Source organism: Ruditapes philippinarum, unplaced genomic scaffold, assembly GCF_026571515.1.
Source record: "Ruditapes philippinarum isolate M1 unplaced genomic scaffold, ASM2657151v2 ctg1106_1_1_1_1, whole genome shotgun sequence".
NCBI lineage: Eukaryota > Metazoa > Mollusca > Bivalvia > Venerida > Veneridae > Ruditapes > Ruditapes philippinarum.
In genome coordinates, this window is record NW_026855119.1 from 219842 (window position 1) to 237244 (window position 17403).

At 32.7% G+C, this 17403-nt stretch overlaps 1 protein-coding gene across 2 annotated transcripts in view; it reads right to left on the reverse strand.

Annotated features, from left to right (window-relative positions):
- Nucleotides 1–13621, reverse strand: part of LOC132742152 (dynamin-like 120 kDa protein, mitochondrial) — a 49107-nt gene extending 35486 nt beyond the window's left edge. The window contains exons 1-5 of one of the 2 annotated variants that reach the window (XM_060730479.1): nucleotides 13469–13621; nucleotides 8400–8766; nucleotides 7801–7941; nucleotides 7032–7098; nucleotides 1149–1190 (exon numbers count right to left, since the gene is read on the reverse strand). In XM_060730479.1, coding sequence (XP_060586462.1) covers nucleotides 1149–1190; nucleotides 7032–7098; nucleotides 7801–7941; nucleotides 8400–8766; nucleotides 13469–13497 — 646 coding nt within the window. In that variant the 5' untranslated portion in view covers nucleotides 13498–13621. The remainder of the gene's footprint in view (nucleotides 1–1148; nucleotides 1191–7031; nucleotides 7099–7800; nucleotides 7942–8399; nucleotides 8767–13468) is intronic. The other variant, XM_060730480.1, reaches the window with a different exon arrangement.
- Nucleotides 13622–17403: the final 3782 nt, after the last annotated feature.

Consider the following 17403-nt stretch of genomic DNA (forward strand, 5'->3'; position numbering starts at 1 on the left):
TTGGCAAGTTACCTAAATCACCTTTGGCTTCTGTTGCCTTTTGGCAATAAGCACAGTTATAGTGATTAAGTATTGTGTATGAGAGTCAAAATACTACTTTTTTTACACTTCGCAAGTTTAATGACAAATAATTACAAATTCAGCGTTACTTTTTTCAGGTGAAAAGCATCTAACATGCTCTGAAATGATTATTTAAACATTATAAATTTCACATTTTCCCTTTCGAAAGAATTACATATTTTTTTGTTTCTGAGACATCATGTGCCTTTAAAGAGAAAATACTGTAAAATGAACATACTTGTTTTTTGTACATTAAATAAATATAATTTTTTTCTTACATTATCTCTTATCCTTTACATGTAATTAAAACTTATTTGCGGTAAATAAAAATGATATTTTCATACAAAATCAATGTTCTTCCAATTTACTGTATGATACCTTAACTATATGTTTCTTACTTATATAAGATAAAAATCAAATCCATGTATTAACTTTTTTTTCTTTTCTTTTTAATTCAAAGCATGATATGAGGTTAAGATTATGATAAAATATAGCAGAAGAAAAAATGGTTTTGGTCCCGAGCATCACTTAAACCATCAAAATTAATGTTACTTTTAGTCATAATCAGCAATGTATAAGTCTGTTAACAATAATAAGATAAAACAGAACACTTTAATATCAGTGAACTTAAAATGAAACAGACCTTGGTGTTCAGGTACTAAATCTTTTGATGGTTCATGTATAATTCAAAGGGCAATAACTCTTGTGTTTTAATTCATAGGCATAATTCCATGAGTGCAATTTCAGTCAATACAATATACCACTTCATATATAACAGAACTTTCTTTGCAACTTATAAATAAGAATTATTCAAAAAGAACAACAAAGTGGTAAATTTGAGCAATTCTGACATGGGAATAAATATATCCAGGTATCAAAATCTCATAAATCATGGAAAAGCCTGAAGTTGCTTAATAAAAACTCTTTAATGATCTATGTGCCAGGTACATTTCTTTTTCTTATCAAAAACACTTTACATTTGTACTATCTAACAGGAGCAGAAAATGTTACACTTAGACAAACTGTTTGAAAGAAGTTGTCCTGTTGCTATCAAAATTGGTAAAGAGGAGAAGTTGTGAAGTACAAACCTGGTATATGATAGCCTAACACATGAGGAATTGACTCTCTACCTGGGAATACAAGCATAGCAACATGTCAGAATAAATTGTGATGAACGAATCTTAACATACTGGTGAACAGTTTTTATTCAAACTTGATCAATCTATAGTGCCCATTGGTATGAAGCAGTGAGATTATTTTAATAACACTGGCTTCAACTATTTGGACAAAAAATTTCTGGTGTGGTGTCATAATAGAATACATGGCTGTAAACCAAGTTAGGTCTCTCATGATCCCTCAGTCCAAAACATGAGATCATCACAATCAATTAATAATTAAATCAATGAGCTTAAATGCATTTTAGCTGCATTAGCATTTGTACGGGACATGTCATACTCATTCGCTTAAATGCCTCGGACTAGTAATCTAAAAGATGGCTGCGGCAATGCTGCCCATGTGAGTTGAAACCTTGTCATAATCAAACGGTTGTTTTGACGAGCAAGAAACTTATATTAATTGCTTAGTACTAGTTGGTTCAAGGAATGAATTTAGGACTTTCATAGGACTTGCAATAAGATTATAGTTTCCAACACAATCAAACTAAAATAAATATGGTATAAACTGAATAATATCATCCTTGAAATATTTTATCCAAGTATACTTTTAAACTGAAATGGTCTTTGTCAATTGCTTTAAACATGCAAGTATAAAAGAGCCAATTGATACTCCTGGAACAGAGTGTACTTCAAATACCATTAAAAACATTACTCTAAAAAATGAGAGATTTTTTATTAGTATGATATACATGTATATAATGAAGCATTGCTACTAAACTAAGACTTTTGTTCACAAAAGATACCCTAAACATCAAAACTGAATTAACTAAAATAACAGTTCTTGTCAAGAAGTATATTGTAACCAAGTGCAGTGATTTTTCTCACTCAGTTGGGAAGAAGCCTTAGCCACTTGATTTTGGGAAAAATTGTCGCTAAAATTGCTAATTTGGGAAGTATAAAAGCAGGTTTAAGTTCAGATTTTTGGGAAAACTGCATGATTTTAAAGAAAATTTCAATTGGGAAGAGACCCTTTATCGGAGTCTGTTATATAAGCAGGAAAATCACTGAAGTGTGAAGGCTTTATCTCATAGAGTGAAAAAAAAAAAAAAAAAAACACAAAAAAAAAACACCACAAACAAATCAAGTTGTCCTCAAATAGTCACACTCAATAAAACAATAACATGCCCTCGCTAATCTACATAATTATAAGAATGACAGTGTGGCTGAGGAGTCAGACTAGTAAACTAAGGATTGCTGACTGCATGAGTTCAAACCCTGTCAGGGGCAAGCCATTGTTTCTGTGAGCAAGAAAATTTACACTCATTGCTTTGAACTGACTGGTTCCAAGAACAGGGGTTAGTATCTCGAAGCTATCGTTAGCATAACGACTATCGTATACCTCTCGTTAAGGTTTTCACCGCTATCTCGACGTTCTCGTAATTAACGAATAATCGTTAACATGCCCAATTATTAACGGATGCCTAGAGGGTGTCTTAAGGCTCTCGTTACTATCACTTTGACACAAAATTAAGAAAGGTGCGATTTTAAAGTACATAAAAATGAGAATTATATCATTTTATTGATAAAAAATGATGAACCGACATCAATATAGTATTGTATTTCTTTTTCTCATGAATTTTCACAGGCCCGTAATAAATTTTATTGTGTAAATTCACTCAAAGAACTCTTTAATACAATTCCATAAAAAAAACATCATTTATTATTTGAAAGAGATAAACTTGTATTCTTGGATCTAATTGACTCATTTTTATTGTCATTTACAAAGTTTTACATAACATTTTAAGCCTATTACAGCATTCGGCACGATATGGCCAGTTATGTGTTGACGTGCCGTAAGAATCCAAACAAACAAACTTTTTCTCACATATCAAACATATGTAAAGCTTATTTACAGTTTAATTAAAGACTTATATTTGAATGCGGATGAAAAAAAAGCATATCATAACTTAAACAGCGAAAGGAATAAACTCTGTAATGAGTAATTTTGCACAAGAAAATATAAATAAATATTATGCATACATCATGCTGAAAATTCAACAAAATTCTAACTTGTTACAGAATTATATTTCGAAAAGTAAATTGTAAAATTAATGGCATCATGAAGAAAAGTGCATTACGTCAGCTGCAAAATCGGTACCACAAAAAGTCATGTAATATATAGAAATGTTGTTTGTTTATCTTTTCAGATTATCATGTATTTCACTCGCGAACACCAGCTGTTATAATTTAACTCGTTATCTTTTAATTAATAATTCAGCAAACATCTTTTGTTTAAGACAAAATGAAAATTTATCCATATTAATTAACAGCAGTCATGTACGTATATAATATTATTTAGTTATACAGATTTTTGACAGGTTATATGGCCGTATATAAACGATAACCCGAGCCGCCAGGTGAGAGTTATATTGCAAACAAAATTATATCGGCCATATATCCTGTTAAAAATCTTTATAACGAATTTACAATACTGCAGAAAAAGAGAGATTTCTTGATAAATTGACAGCAGCAGTGTATATAAACTATATAAACACCACAATTATCCAATGAAAATTGACGTTACAAACTTGCAGTAACAAACGTGCAGTATTATAAAAGATTTTATAATACTGCACGTTTGTCACGTCACTTTTCATTGGATAATCGTGACAGTTTTATAGTTTTATATACACTGTTTCTGGTAATTTTCTAAGAAATCTCACTTTTTTTCTCAAAAAAGGGAAGTTTGTGGTTTTATAATTCGTTATAAATGACATGTTAAATGATCATATACAAACGGTTGTAGGCAATATTACCATCGCCTAGCGGCTCTGGTATATATTTCCAAACAGTCGTTTATATAGGGCAATATTACCTTAACTAATAATATAAACGTCATGATTATCCAATGAAACTCGACTTTACATATTTAATATATATTTATGATTATGAAGTCATTGTTCTGCTCATGGCGTCATTGTTAGGCGCATGACGTCTTTGCTGCTGTGTAGCAAGTGGAATTTTAGAAAGAGTTGCTGTACATAATTATGATTGTCTAAAGGGTAAAATTTTATTATGTTTCGTGAAAATATAGTCCATATTTCACTGAAACGGAAAGCAACAATGAAAGCAACATTTTCAAATTTGAATATTGACAGTATGCTTACACCCTAAAACAACATGTTGATATAGCCTGAAGAATGAGGGATGGTTATCTGTCCCCAGATTTTTTGACTGGTATTGAGAAGAAGCTCCGCCAAAATATTGGCTTTAAGTATGTAAAATGTTTAAAATGTCTGACTACACTTGCAGCCGTTGCTGCTAAATCTGCAGTCTCTGCTAATCTATATACAGACGTTTTCCCTCTGTTTCTAGTATTGCAGTTTCTATTTTAAGTTCCCGACCCCCCCCCCCCTCAATTGAATCACCCCTGTTTCATTGGATCTTTCAACAGGGGCAGTTCCAATGACTGTTCTCTTTTTTAAAGGAACCGTTTTCGTAGGTTTACCACTATCACAATTGACATTATCAAGGCAATCGGGATGTTCATCGCAAGACAAGTCTATATTGCTAGACGACAGACCGGATCCTGCATGTGTCGTGTGATTGTGTGTGGTTTAGCATATCGTATTAATATTCAAAAGAAAATGAGCAGTATTTAAAACAAAGCTTTGATAAAAGATATTTTGTATTTGAAACTTGTATACAATATTTTAAAATTGAGAACACAGAAGCTGAGAACATACCGCCATATTTAACAATGAATCCTCCGTATTCGTTCTTTCCCCATGTCATTTTCACTTCTTCTTTCTCCTTCAGCTCACCCTTGAGTTCTAGTCTCTTACTGTTCCGACCGAGAACAGAAAGGGTTTGGTCGTCCGGGCAATAAACGCACACATACATTTTAATTAAATTTAAATATTTGTGTTCACTTTAAACGTAACAAAGACCTTCTCCTGAAAAAAATCAGAGTTCTGGGATAGCGTGGCTTGGGCTTATCAGAAAAGGCAAACAAAGGGTTTCATCTAACATGCGATTGGTCAGAATTTAAAAGTTACCAATACAGAGCCTGCATGTTCAGTCACGTGACCAATGTTCAGTTCCTTTTAAAAATGTCGGAAAATAGAAAGAGAAAACGCAGAGGAACGTACGGAAGACACAATAACGATCATGCAATAGACCACTTGGAGGTGGAAAGAATGTGGAATACTGAACTGACATCAGCAGAGTCTGAGGTATGAACATTGTGTTGTAGATATTAAGGTCGATTTGTATTTCTCCTGTCCTGAATAAATCTGCTGTACGTTTTTCTCTTTGGTTATACGTGTGTCTTCTTTATGTTATCGTTTGGAATAAAACTTATTTACACGTAAATTTGTAAACAAAATTTATGTTTGTAAAATACGGGTACAATTATGCTCCAATTCACCTTGTCTACGCAAAATAATGATTCGGTGAATATAAACAAGAGCTGTACACAATTTTCGCGGTACATGTATTCAAATGATTAAATAACTCAATCGTTAATAACTAACGAGTAAGCAACGAACGATTGCTTAACTATTGCTTTCGAGATACCCGCGCTAGTCTCTCGTTAACCAACCCTCCGTCAATCGTTAGCACGTTCGTAAACGCAAATATAACGATAGCTTCGAGATACTAACCCCAGATTCACAAGTGTTTCAGTAAGTTTTTAGCGCTTTCTACATGATTAAACTAAAATACATTAGTATAAACTAATATAAATATATAAAATTATATTGATGTGTGCACATTATATGCTAAAAACATGTTAGGTTTGAAAGGACCCTTGCACCATTGACACTCGAGACCATAACTAAATCACGATGATAAAAGATAAGAGAAAGAAAGATACACAATATGATGACAATAATGAAACCACTAAACATTAAAGCAACACGTCCTTAAATTTATATTAATATGAATACCACATTTACAAAATTTTCAAAATTGATAAAATACTTTCAGGTATACATAAGAAGTAATTTAAACTAACATAAGGCACTTGTAATCTGCAGGAAGTACCTAAAAAGAAGCCTTAAATTTCACTGCTTAAGTAACAAGAAATCTGAATTAAAGATAGAATTTTAAATTTTTTCATGACCTCAAGTGAATCTTGACTTTATGAATTGGCAATGTTTGTGTATTTCTCAAAAAGACAAAATATTAAAGATACACTAAGCTCAAATTTGATATAAGAAAATATTGATTGCTACACAGTCTCTTTGCAGACATAAAATGAACATGTTATGACTTTACACAAAGTAGATCTATATCTCACCTTTTAAATTCTACACACTTTATAGGTGGTCACAATATTAATATATATTGTCATTAAAAAAACTGCTAGTTTTTGTTTTTAAGAAATTTCAAATTCAGTGATTCATTTAGCATACTGCTTTTACATGACAATTAATGAAAAACCTATGGCAAACATTCAATTGTTCAAAATACAAAACAGTACCAAAATTAAACGCTCAATATTTTATTCCATTCTATTAATGTGTCAAATTTTACTACATTGTAATAAATGCACTTCTATTGTGACATCAAATTTGAGTCTTCCTATTTCTGAGGTCAAGTTTTACTATTTCTATTGCTTATAAATCAAATATTTATCAATAAACATACATCAAATTACTGATAGAAAAGAAATGAGGTCATTTCCAGTATTATAAATAACTAAAACATACATTTTTCAAAAATGTGATATGTAAAATATGTACTATTTTGATTCATAAAAAAGGAGGAATTAAACCTCTCAAAATGATAGTGAAATAATTTGTTGTGTAAAAGACAGTTATTTCTAATATCTCAGTAAAACAAGAATCATACCATCAGAGTTCTGTGACACCCAATCAGACATGCCTCTCATCTTTGGAAACCTCTCTTTCAGCCATCCCTACAAGAGCAAGAGCACCGCATTCAGTGTTAAGCTGGTCCGTTAAAAATTCTAAGATAAAACAGGGCATAACTCAAAAAATATTGCTTTCAGAATTATGCCCCTTGTCTAAAAACTGCACTTTGTCATGTTACGCAAGTAATCGAAATTTCATCTTGATGCCTTTTGAAATGTTTTAATAATGGGCTTCATTCAAGCTTTTGCTTGAAGATGAAGCAGAGATTTATGTAGCTACACTTTTTCTCCCAGACAAATAAAAATATACAAAACTTACCAGTGACATTATAACTTAAAAGTTATTTTTAGCAACAACCCATGCCTCTTATATTGGAAATTCTAATGTGTTGACCATATGAAAATTGAGAACATTTAACAAACCTGAAAACACATTTCCAGCTTTTCTGATCATTATACATATGATAAAAACAACCTCGGTCCTCATATACCATCTATATACAAGAATATTCCTTTGTTTGTTCCGTTTTAATGTCAATTTTAACATTTTTGGTCATCTCAGTGGTTCTTCCACCTTAACCAGCATTCCTGGATAAATGACCAATAATTAGGAACTTCTACCCAGGTGACTGACTACTAATTAGTAATCACCCATATTTTTCAATCAGCAGTTAGACACAAATGAGCATTAGACTAAATGTTCGAGATCGATAATCACCCAGAAATTACGCTACAAGAATAACATACCTTTTCAGGCAGGTGCATTCTGTTGACGAAAGCTCTCACTTGTGTGAATGGCACAGCCATTTTATCCAAAGTATCAGCTTCAGGAAGATAATCCTTCAACCACTTTATATCTGGTATACGTTCTTTCCACGACTCATATGTCTAAAAATAGACAAATATTTATTTAACTCTATAAATGTTGAAAACTGATATTGCAAAGCCTTAGCCACCCTTATCTTCAGCTGAGTTTATAAAGCTTGGCTAGGATGTACATTTCTATCATCCAATCACATCAATTATTTCAAGATTATCATTTTGATGTTCATAAATGATTACTATCTGTTTCAAAAATAAATTCAGCAGCTGAAAGTAAACTCTTAATGTATGAATCTAGCCTTATGATACATTATTAAACCTCATGTTTGCTCACATATTTGCTTCTTAACATCTTTTTTTGTTTCATTATTAATTTTGGTGAGGTTAAGTGCACAATAAACAATGTAAATACAAACACTGAATAGAGCAAAAGGTCACACATGGTTATGATGGTAAAGGTACATTGTATATTCAAACAGAATTTTATCAAAACTGAAAATATTCCCTATTCTATTTTCACTAACCTGATTGACTGCCAATCCACCACCTATTGCACCCGTAAAGATTAAATATCTGACACGCAGGAATCGACCAAGGCTTCCCATGAATCTCGAAAAGCCGCCCATGTGCCGAACTTGTTGGGTACACAAGACAATCTGTGGACCGAGGATTACCCTCAACAGTGGTCGTTCTACTTTTTGAGTGCCGACATGAAGATTTTTCAAACATCCTTGCGCTCTAATAGTATGTTGCAATACTAAAATATTTTTCTTGCCACCTTTGGCATTAGATGAGTTAGTTAAATTCCTTCTACATAGTGTAATTGTTTTTGCACCCTCTCCTTGTTGTACAGCATTTCCTAATCTTCTAACGCAATACTGGCAATTTGGTCTGAAATGTAAAAGGAAATCATGCACATGAACATCGCACATTCAAACTTTAGCATCACAATGATTCACAAGACAAAATGGCTGTTTGCCTGCCTGGATTTTTTCACAGATAACAGAAAGTTGCATTTATAATTTTTCTTAACATCATGGTTAACATATTAAAGGACTGATATATCCTTATGCCAGTTTGCTCATGTTTCTCTAATTTTCACCATTTATTATGGAACAATCAACAAGACAAAATAGTAGTGGGTGTGCCTGACTAGACAAAACTAGAGCTATCACTGAAGGTGATAAATACCCCCACAAGCAACCATTACGTTTGAAAAATAAGTGGTGTGAACAATAGTTTGAAGTTGAACTATAATTTATGAAGATTAAAATGAGTAAAAAGAATTGCAACATCAACCAGGTCTTCAAGAAAGCTTGTTTTATCTCATTCCTAGCTCAATTATCGTCCGGAAACAATTTTTCTATTTTTAGTAACGGTGACCTAGTCTTTGACCCCAGGGGGTCCATATGCAATACCAACCCAGGTATTCATACAAGCTTGCTGTACACCAAGTTTGATTGGAATATCTCATTCCTAGCTAAAGTTATTGTCCGGAAACCATTTTTCTATTTTTAGTAACGGTGACCTAGTCTTTGACCCCAGGGGGTCCATATGCAATACCAACCCAGGTATTCATACAAGCTTGCTGTACACCAAGTTTGATTGGAATATCTCATTCCTAGCTAAAGTTATCGTCCGGAAACCATTTTTCTATTTTTAGTAACGGTGACCTAGTCTTTGACCCCAGGGGGTCCATATGCAATACAAACCCAGGTATTCATACAAGCTTGCTGTACACCAAGTTTGATTGGAATATCTCATTCCTAGCTCAAGTTATCGTCCGGAAACCATTTTTCTATTTTTAGTAACGGTGACCTAGTCTTTGACCCCAGGGGGTCCATATGCAATACCAACCCAGGTATTCATACAAGCTTGCTGTACACCAAGTTTGATTGGAATATCTCATTCCTAGCTCAAGTTATCGTCCGGAAACCATGAAGGTGGACCGACCGACGGACGGACCGACCGACCGACAAGCTGACTCCTATATACCCCCCCTAAACTTCGTTTGTGGGGGTATAAAAAATATACATGGGGCTTATCTTCAGATGCTTGTCCCATTACATAGTGTCCCAGATTTAACCAATAAAGGTAAATAGCAGTTAAATATGATAAGATCATGGAATGTTTTCTAGTATACTTTCTGTTAATTATTCATCAAATAACAGAGATATTCCTGTAATGAAGTATTGAAATTTATTAGTATGCAAATACTTCTTCCTTTCATTGTTTCAAATTAATACTGAATAAAAACACTGTTATTTAATAATTGAGAATGTGAACATTATGATATGTTTATTTATCTGTTCATGCCATGGGCAGTTTTCACCACAGACACTTGAGGTATGGAGCTCCAATTTCCAAATGGTAAACCCTTTAAAATCCAATTTTGTTTGTTTCATTTTAAGCCTTTTTCAAACAGTATTTCAGTCATTTAGGTGGGTAGTTTCCTAACCATCATTCCTGGAGAGTTACACCAGTACTAGACTACCTTCCTCCGCGCTAAACTACCAAAGCATCTCCCGGGGATCGAACCCACGCTAGAGAAGTAACTGGATTAGAAGTCATCGACTCTAACCCCTCGACCACGGAGGCGGTGAATTAAAATCCAAATAAATTGCATATAATTTGTCAGTTCTTATCTAACATATCATAATCAATAAGCAAAGTATAAGCTGTTTTCAAAACAATTCATATTTCAACGTCTAAAATAATCACAGGATAGAAATAATCCCTGGAAAACATTCCACACTAAACCTGAAATGACAATACTCATAATAATATTGTATTCCATTCCATTCCCAACATTTTCACTCAATCCTTTTATTAATTAACTCTGTACATATTTTTTTTATGACCATTCTCAGTTTTATGTTTCATCTAATTCTTGCATACAAACAACACAATATGCCAATATTCAGAATAAACATAACAAGAGCTGTCCGTAAGACAGCGCGCTCGACTTTTTTATTGCTTGCCAATAAAAAAAGTTTTTGCAGTAAAAGGCAATACAAGAATCTCTGTATTTTTAAAGTGAACTAGTTGTTTGATACCCTTGAATATTACAGCAATGTTTATATGACATAATTTATGGTAAAGTGAACAAGTGGATAGGAATGAATTTTTTTAGATTTTTTAAGTTTTTTAGTGCTTGCCTATAATACAAAACATTGACAGTTAAGGGCCATAATTCAAATAAAATCTTTGACAGAATTACCTTCTCCTGGACATGTTTGGGAATCATGATTGTAAACAAGTATTCCAACTTTCAATTAATATCTCAAACAGTTCAGTCAAAAAGTGGACTGGTACTAAAAACTTAACCAAGATTCTAAGTCGATAAAAGGCCTTAATTTTTAAAACAAATCCTTGACAGAGTTACCTTCTCTTGCGTACAGATGGGGGTAATGATGTGAAATAGCATTAAAAGTTTCAAAGCAATATCTCAAAGGGTTAAGGCAATAAGTGGATTTTACCCATATTCAATGTATTTTCTAAGTCAAAAAGGGGCATAATTCTGTCAAAAACCTTGACAGAGTTATGTCCTCTTGTCTGTTGATGAAGGTCGTGATGGTAAACAAGTATGGTCAGTTTCAAAGCAATACCTCCAATGGTTTTGAAATAAAGTGAGGTGGTACAAAAAACTTAACCAAGCTCAATACACTTTCTAAGTCAAAAAAGGGCCATAATTCTGTCAAAAACCTTGACAGAGTTATGTACTCTTGTCTGTAGATGGAGGTTATGATGGTGAACAAGTATGGTAAGTTTCAAAGCCATACTTGTAATACTTCTGAAATAAAGTGGGGTGGTACGAAAAACTTAACCAAGGTGTGACGCCAACGCCGACGCTAACGCCGACGCCGGGGCGAGTAGGATAGCTCCCCTTTTCATAGAAAAGTCGAGCTAAAAATATTGACGTTTTTACTCCATTCACAAAATCTTTCATCAAATTTACTAGTGGCTCTCTGCTTTGTATCATTCAAATATGTGTGGCGCTTTGCATAATTAGTTGGAACTTGGTTCTTAGAGTAAAAGTATCATAATTTGGATGTTTGTTTTCATATTTTGTTGTTTAAAGATGATAGACAGTGATCCTGATTTAAGAAGTTAGAACCTTTACAGTATCAATAAATAAAAAAGATAAGAAAAAGTGAAAATGTTGGGAATGGAAAAATTATTTAGAGGGTGTACACAGACAACATAGCTTATTTTGCTTCATCATTTATTTCACTGTAATGGCATATTTCCATTTGACCCGTGTTAACATTGGTCAAAATTGACATATTTTAGTCATACACCAAAACAACGTTTTCGTGCAAAATATATTTAATTAATATGTAGATTTTTATGTAAAACAGAGCAACATTTTACTCATTTCTGCAAATAATATGATTTTCCTTCAATACAGCGTATATTAAGTATTATTGATTTATATAAGTGTACTGTATGTGTTGGCATTGACAAATATATATAATTATATGGATTTAACCACAGGGACCCAGCACAGATAGTGTAATACAATAATTCTAGAAAAAAAAAAAATATACTGTATATACAATATATAGACAAGGGGTTGAACTCGCCCAATTGGCTGAATGCTACTAGTTCAGTATAAGTCAAAATTGGAAAGTCATTTTTACCTCTCATATAAAGCTATACATCAAATTGCAGCTAAATGACATCACTAGACACTGACAATAACATTATTCATCTATTGTCCCCACTTAAACCATTTTTGAACAACAAACTGAAATTCTGATAGAATGTCATATTTTTGCTAGGTTGGACACGACCGTGTTACCTGTACCCACTCAATTTTCTATACATCATTACATGTGTAAAAATGCAATTTCAAACCATGTCATTGTACCAACCCACAATAAATTGATAAAACAAAACCAAAGAAACAACTTACTGCTGGAGATTGTTCAAAAACCAATCAATTATAGCAAAAAATAAAATATTTCTTTGAAGCCATGATACATTCTCGGCTCCGGTTGTAAGACGCCGTTTGATTAACAAGTCAGCTTCGTATTTTAATCAACAAATGAAATAATCCGTTTCAAATCAGTCACCTGATAGCCAATGGATGCTGATTTCAACTTTCATTTTCACATTCAGAAATTAGTTGTTTACAGATGTAATGAAACATTTTAAAAATCCATTTATGGTGGGAAGTTGTTTCTTTGAATTTGTTTTATCGATTTATCGCGGGTTTGGAATTTCGTTGTTACATGAAGAAAATCCCGTGGGAACAGGTTACATGGTCGTGTCCGACCTAGCAAAAATACGATATTCTATCCGAAATATCGATTTGTTTATCAAAAACGGTTAAAGTGGGGAAATTAATGTTATTGACAATGTCTAGTGATGTCATTTAGCTGCAATTTGTTGTACATGTATAGCTTTATATGATTCACGTAAAAATGACTTTGCAGTTTTGACTTATACTGGACTAGTGGCAAGCGGCCGATTTGCCGAGTCTACAGCATATATTTTTTTCTAGAATAACTTCTTTTACAATATCCCAACACTGTGCTGGGTCCCCTCAAATTATGTGAAAGATGACGAAATTTATCACGCTGTTTACCCGAAACATCCAGACAAAATTTTCAACATGGCGATAAAGTTTCTTCTACGTCAAAATGTTTCATATGTACAAATAGATGTGGAAAGTGTCGGATAAAATGTGTTTTTCATAAAAGTTCTGTGGAGGTCATTCTGAACGGAAAACACTGACACATTCCGAATAAACCGTACGACTAGACTGGTTGACCTATTCAATTTGAGCAACCAAAAGGATATTTAAATACCATAAAGAAATTTTAATATCAAGAAGTAATGTTTTATATAAATATGTTAGCTATGGAACTAAATTACCGTGTCAAGAATACGACAGACGAACTTGGTTTATCAAATTATTAGTTAAGTCATTTTATACCTCCAAGTCCGCTTAACTTCAAAAATCTTGTTAAGTCCTAACTTCGAAATCAGTTCATCCAAATTTGGAACAGTGATGTCCAATCTTTAAGAAAATGTTTAAAATACCGTTTATATAGATCAGAGTTTGTATTCGAAGATTATGTTACCATACTTCCTTGGCAACTGTCTTCAGCTTTGTTAAAATTTAGATGTATGAATCATAAAATGCCAATTGAGAAAGGTAGATTCCTATAAATATAGAGAGAAATTTACGTATATACTTCATGTGAGTCAAACCAACTCTGTGACGAATTTCACTGACTCTTTTTTATTGTTCATATTTTGTTGATAGTAGACGTAAATTTATTAAACCATATCCTATAGGTATCCTAATGCATTTAAATTCGAAGATCTTATGAATAGTAAAAACAAATCACATGTTAAAAAACCCTGGCTCCGTTTTGTTAAGAAATAAAATTACAACATGCAAATAATAAGTATATTATAATATTGTATCATTAGTCTCCTAGAAAATTTTGTTAATGAAGCATAAATTTCGGTTATTATTAAGAATCTATATAGTCATATCTTTATTTTATTTTACAGTCACCCATTCTCCTGTTTTATGTATATTTTTCTGTGTTCCGTTTTTTACATGTTTACAATTTTGTATTTTATGTCACAAGTCATGTCCTTATAAACCATGCCAGTATTGAATAAAATCGAAAGTCTTGAAATCTTGAAATGATTTTAGGGGAAAAATAAAGATGGAAGAAATACATGTATGCATGGTTAAGTGTTTGAGAGACTTGGTAACTATGCAAAATTGTATCAGCTAGACATAGAATTCTAGGTCTATTTGAAAAACCCTGATCAGACATGTACATATCTGAGTCTATAATTAACTATGTGGTATGAAGTCATACCTTCTTTTTCAAACAATATCAATTAACTACAATTTGTTTGCAGACAAACGTGTAGAATTGTCATAGTATTATTTAATAACTATTTACAAATAAAGTGCAGCGGTAAATATAAAAAATAAAGATGATATTACAATTTGAAAAATTTCCCCTTTATATTATGTGCTTTGGCTGAATTTAGTAATCAATTATGTAAATCAATTTAATTGAAGGATTATCAAATTGCCCAACATATAATTGCTTATCCAAGTCTCTTAGCGTTTGTAATTGTGTACATCATATATTAGGGGCGTCCGTGGCCGAGTGGTTAAGGTCGTTGACTTCAAACCACTAACCCCTCACCGCTGTGGGTTCGAATCCCGACAGGGACTTTGGATTCTTTCATGTGAGGAAGCTATCCAGTTAGCTTACGGAACGTCGGTGGTTCTACTCAGGTGCCCGTTCGTGCCTGAAATAATGCACGGAAGGGCACCTGAGGTCTTCCTCCACCAGTAAAGCTGGAACGTCGCGATATGACCTATAATATGTCGATGTGACGTAAAACCCAAAACAAACAAACAAACAAACATCATATATTATTTTATAAAGGAAAACTCAACAAAAAGTGTGATGACATTAGTATCATACCTATGATATGTATATTTTTCTTTTCTATAAAATGTGCAAACATGTAATTTATAATGTTATATTTAAAGATTAAGAATGTGTGATATGCTTAAAACCTGACGAATAAAACGTTGAATTTGAAATAATTGATGCAAATTGAAAACAACGAGATTATTTGACTTCCATACACAATACATACTTTATACGCATCATCTTTCCCAAGTTCATTTTAAAAATACTGATACATTTTGCACGCGCAAAGAATGAATAAATATCTAATGTAAAATACGGTTTACCATCTTGTAGTGAAACTTATATTGTAGTATTATCCCAAATACATTAAATAACGACATCATTCCGTTTGTGCAAGTGTCTGTTTCTTTTGTTTGTTTTTGTTTGTTTAAGAAACAGTGGCTAAATGTGAAAAATAAGGGTTGTTGTCATATAAGTTGTTGCCATTACATTCATTTCCGTTGAAAAAGTGCATACTTGATAAATGCAGCTTTATCAGTCACCCTCAGCTTTATCATTACATATTAAAATAAAATGAAGAGAATGGAATATTTTTTACCTTTCACTAGTTTGAAAATATGAAACTGATAAACTTTGAAAGGAATATGTTTTGCGAATAAGTCTCTCTTACACGAACTCGAGAGGTTTTTGTCATCTTGACTAAGAAAAAAAAAACGCACACCGAAATTGAAAACATAATAAATAAAATACCAAACAACACACTGGCCATAGCTTTCGCAGAAGCGATGGATCCATCGCAGCGGCGGTGGAGTATTCGTCGCAGAAGCGGTGGATGAAATATCGCCGTTTGCTGTTGTCGGTAAGTATATGACTGAATTTTGCTTTATGTTTTAATGTTTTACTTGAAACACTCAGTGAGACTGGAGCCCACATATGTACTCTTTAAACCTATTACACGCACACAGTGCAAATTATTACACACATGTACAAGTATTATAAAGAATTTTGATAGCTATTAATATTGCGAAAAACGTTTATATACGACCATATAACCTGTTGGATTTATTTATAACGAACTCATAATACATCAAGATAATTTCATAACTCGACGGCAGCCATGTATGTACTCGTATATAAACGTCACGATTATCCAATGAAAAGTGACTTAACAAACGTACACAATTATAAACACATACGCGCAAAATTAAGGAGGTTCAATACAATTATATTTTTTAAATTAACATGATGCTAGAATATGATAAAATAAACCTTTAGAGCGAAAACAAACTTAGGGGTCACCGATCTCATTTCCTGTATGTGAATTTGATTTTTTCCTTAATTGTGGTTATTTCAAGGTCATATAACTTAAATGTAAGTCTGAAAAATCTTTTTCCCCGCTTGTTATGTTCTTCACTATATTTGTGTACATTTTCAAAGAAAGACTTAATTCCATAAAATATTTCTATTACATTTTTTTTATTTCATTTCATACTTTAAAATTCTTTAAACATATACCATATTTGAAACCATTTTTTCCCGAAAAATATCACGAGTATCTCTTATATGTCTGTATGACAAAAAAATGTTGAACCTGGAACTTACGGTCTTTTTAAGTCCAAGGTTGAACGTGGATTATTCTATGATAATTATGGCTGAAGTAATTTTCAACGGTAGGAAAATGAAAGCTGACCTCGGGCATGCACTGCGCTGCGTTGCAATCGAATCCACCGCCTTCTAATACGAAAACATTTTTTGTCATTTATTTTATAAACAGGCAATAATAATTTCCCAATTTTCCAAATTATGGTTAATTTGTGAAAGTATCATTCATTCGATGTTATGCCGTTGTATTATGGGGTTTTGCACACATTTGTATGTGTTTTAACCAAAATTAGGCAAAAGTGGCGTCCCCTCATCAAACTGTACAGAAGTTTTTTGCATAAACGGCAATGAATTGCACCGTGTCTGTGTAATGGGTTGAAAGAATACATATGTGGGCTCCAGTCTCACTGAGTGCTTCCAGTAAAACATTAAAACATAAAACAAAAATCGGTCATATACTTTCCGACAACAGCAAACGGGCATGTTTTATCCACCTCTT